General features: G+C 58.7%; 1 protein-coding gene across 1 annotated transcript in view; it reads left to right on the plus strand.

The window, feature by feature from the left end:
* Positions 1-3,827: 3,827 nt before the first annotated feature.
* Positions 3,828-4,200, plus strand: part of SPRG_21860 (hypothetical protein) — a gene marked incomplete at both ends in the record, with an annotated part of 1,373 nt that continues 1,000 nt past the window's right edge. The window contains one exon of the mRNA XM_012356388.1: positions 3,828-4,146. Coding sequence (XP_012211778.1) covers positions 3,828-4,146 — 319 coding nt within the window. The remainder of the gene's footprint in view (positions 4,147-4,200) is intronic.

Genomic DNA, 4,200 nt, shown 5'->3' on the forward strand with positions numbered 1-4,200 from the left:
TCGTGTGCTGCTGTTGTACTCTGATGACGATTTTTAGTCGGTTTGGCAGTTAAAAGAAGGTCCATTATTGGGGCTTTCAGCGAGGAACTCAATGAGGTCGCGGCTTTGTTGGTGCCCTGTCGCGTGCGTGAACAACCCGTCTAGAATAAGTGGTGAGGCACCACAAAGTTCCGGGCTCGGCGAGCTCTCGTCGTACCGGTAGGATGCTGGAAACGGGCTGCTGGACGATCGCTAGACAGGCGGAAGGCAGAGTGATGGGCGCGAATGTATGTCTTCAGCCTCAAATCTTTCGCGAGCGGACGAGGCGGCGCGATGTTCGCGTGGCTCTTTGGATCGGTCGACCCGACGACCGTACAGCCCCGCGTTCGACGTTGTCTATTGAAAGTGTTTTAGTTGCTCGTGAGCGCGGCTCGGGCCGGAGATACGACCGAGGCGAGCGCGCTTCTGCGTGCTGGCGCCGACATCCACGGCGCCAACAAGGTCGGCGGAAAGGCGATGGCCAACGACAACGGATGTCATTGTAGTTTGGTAACACGGCGCTGCACGAGGCAGCGTACTGGGGCCATGCGGATATGGTGGCGCTTCTCCTTGCGTCTGGGGCACGTGTTGACTGCGAGAACGAGGTACCAAACTCTTTTGACCCGCGCTCTGGCGTAGCAAGGGAATCAATTCGCGTATTACCGATGTCCATAGATTGGCTGGACGCCGCTGCACGAAGCGGGGCGCATGGGTCATACCGCGGTGGTGGTCTCTCTCCTCGCTGCGTCTGCACGCATCGACCACATGGACAAGGTGCGGCCCGGCTTCGTCGTCTGCCATACCAATAGAAATGCAGGACGGTTGGACGCCGCTGCATCAAGCCGCTTGGTACGGCCACGCAAGCACTATGTCGGCGCTTCTCGCCGAGTCGGGAGATGCCGCGTGTGTGTGCGACCACGTACATGACGCCGACAGAATCCTTATTAGTGGCCGACGCAGACCATGTCATAGAAAGGCCGAAGTGTCCTATGTCTCGCCCGCCTCCGGCACCACACACGTGTGGTCGACATCATGGAGACGGCGCTTACAAGAGAGGTGCACAGCCAGTCGTACATCGCCATGCTAAGCGCACCGTAGCTTGGTCAAGCCATCGAGAACGACGACGCGACGCGCGTGCGCCAGCTCCTCGCCGCGGGTGCGTCGACCAGAAAGGCCACCGAGGTACATATGAGTTACGGCTGATAGCAAAATCAAGCGAGAGGGTTTATGTAGTCGGGCCATTCGCCGCTCGTGCTGGCGCTTCGCCACTGGTCCTGCCTCGTTCAGCTCCTCAAACATCCCAGCGTCGACGTCGACTACGTATCCGAGGCACTACTTTGTTTTTATCAATGAGGGGTCTCAGAGGCGTCGTGGCAGAAAGACGCGATGACGGCGTTGCTGCATGCCACCTCCATAGGCTGCAAAGCCAGTGTCGGCCTCTTGCTGCTCGCTTCTGCCAACGTGGATGCCGTCGACACCGCGGTATGGATTTCTTACAAAACCCAAAATCTTAGTGGTCGGCGTAGACGGGCCGCACGGCCCTCACCATGGCAGCGGCCAACGGCGATGTCGCTATGGTCGACTTGCTTCTTGCGGACGGAGCAAATGTCCACTCTAAAGATCACGTACGTATACAGTATATATACCCTAACCTCTCACCAAATAGAGTCTAGAAGGGCCATTCACCCCTCGTGGCGGCCAGCGAGGCGGGCCACGCACCCGTCGTGCACCGGCTCCTCGCTGCCAACACGAATCTAGTGCGTGGAGCACGCTCGTCTGTACTAGCATCAACACGCATTGATAGTGTCGAGACGCAGCGCTACAGGTGGCGATTGCCCATGGCCACCGCGACGTCGCCGCCATCCTCTTTTCGCCACTGCCCGTGCGCTCGGTAGACGCATCAACATGTCACATAGTTGTTTTCCGTTTACTGGCGCGACTAGGTCACAGAGGCAGAGCCATTGATCGACCTCTCGTCCGCGACGCTGCTTGGGAACGGGAGCTACGGCGTCGTGTATCGAGCATTCTTTCAAGGTGCCGTCGTCGCCGTCAAGGTTCCCAAGGCCCACGGCATCGAGTCGTTTCACTGCGAAGTTGCCGCCATGACCAAGTACTCATCTCTCCGACCGACGTGGCGCTGCATGCGAGTAGGTGTCGGTCACCGTATGTGCTGCCGCTGCTGGCCGTCATCCATCCGACATCGCCGTCGCCGCAGATGGTGCTGCCCTATATGGACGGCGGCAGCTTGCGCACACATCTCAGGACGTCGGTGGTCCCGATCTCGCAGTGGCGCGTGGCGTGGGTCGTCGCCAACGCCCTTCTCGATCTTGGCCTGACGCAGATACTGCACCGCGACGTCAAGTCCGACAACATCTTTCTGAGTGTGGACGGCCGCGTGCTTCTTGGCGACCTTGGCGTGGCGAGAGAGGTGCTGGATGCGAGCACTACCTTGACAAATGGCGTCGGCACGCCCTACTGGATCGCGCCCGAGGTGTTTGAGGGCGGTCACTACGACGCAGCAGCCGACGTCTACTCGTTTGGAATCGTCCTCACCGAGCTCAGCACGCGCAAGACGCCGTACTGGGACGCGTCGCGAAAAGGGTTCGCGCTCATCGATGGCGTTCGGGCGGGCGACCTGCGGCCAACGCTGGCCGTCGACTGCGCCGACTGGTTCCGAGACCTCGCACATCGCTGCTTGCGCCACGATCCCACGCTACGCCCGTCGGCGGGCGATATCGTAACGGCGCTCGCGCAACACCGGAACGCCTCGGTACGTTTCATCTACTATTGTACCAGCCCCACTTAGCACTTCGAGCAGATAACAACACCGATGGTTGCAGCCTCGGACGCCTGGTAGATGAACCAAGCCACAGGGGGGTTGCCGTGTCGGTCAGCGATGTATGTACAGGTATAATACACACGCTATTATCAAGAACACGTTTCAATATGTGGGGCGGTTGTGAGCCACACCAAGTCGTTCGTTTGACGCACTTGACGGCGAGCTTGGCCTGGACACCGACCACCGTCTAGCATGAAAGCAGGACGGACGTGTGCGATGCTCCTGCGACGGCTGGCGTGTAAAAGACGAGGACAGTGCGTCATCTTTGTGTTGAGGAAAGGGGCCTCCAGAGGAAAGGGTACTAGATTTGATCGCATTTGGTTTGAATATCGACCAACTTGAGCCAGATCCAAGTGCCCTTGACGTTGTATGCGAGGGAATGTCCTTACGCCTGTCACATCGGCTCCCACGCTCCAGAGTGGGTCGTCGTCGCCGCAGATTCGTTGCAAGGATTCCACTTTGCACTTGCTACAAATGATATGGACTTGGAGACAGATGGTCGTATGGGAATCTCCAGGCAACGCCATCTGGCCCACCCAAACGACGACGTCACGGGCAGGTTAAACAGAATCGGTCGAGAAAAACGCGTTGAACCCAATCGAGCCCGTGCCAAGTCCTGGGCGATGGCCACTGCAAGGCCCCAGGCGGGGCGTCCAATGAACCATCTACGATGCAATACCTGTGTGCTAGTGCACAAGATTTTTTAGTGCACAGACCATAAGCCTGTTGGACGTTGTTGTCCGGGTTCAATGGCGAGTTTAACGCGTTGAAGACAAGGTGGCGGGTCACCTCGACGCCTGCGACGTTCGGTCGACCGTGATGCTGGCTGTATCGGCAGTCGAACGCGGCGGTAGTATCTCCTGTGTCGTCATAGACGCGCAGAGTCTGCTCACAAAAATACCTTTTCCTCACGAAGGACCTTTTCCTCAGCAGCTCACTTTGCCATTTGCCTTCCCCTCCACCCACGGCGATGATCAACAAGTTCTTCCTCCGCGGCCTCGGCTTCTTCAACGACGCGTACGACCTCTCGGTGGTCAATATTGTCAACATTATCCTCAAGCACCAATACAAGGACGAGTACACGGCCGATATGAAGTCGAATGTCTCGACCGCCGCGCTCATCGGCGCCGTCCTCGGCCAGCTCGCGTTCGGCTTCCTCGGCGACATGTATGGCCGCAAGAACTGCATGGTTGCGACCTGCGCCATCTTGATCGTCGGTGGCATCCTCACGGCCGCGGCGTACGGCGGCTCGGACCATGGCACGCTCTGGTTCCTCGTCATTGCGCGCGGTATCCTTGGTTTCGGTATCGGTGGCGAGTACCCGCTGGCCGCGTCGTCGTCGT

Source organism: Saprolegnia parasitica (genome assembly GCF_000151545.1).
Source record: "Saprolegnia parasitica CBS 223.65 unplaced genomic scaffold supercont2.453, whole genome shotgun sequence".
In the NCBI taxonomy this organism is placed as follows: Eukaryota; Oomycota; class Saprolegniomycetes; order Saprolegniales; family Saprolegniaceae; genus Saprolegnia; species Saprolegnia parasitica.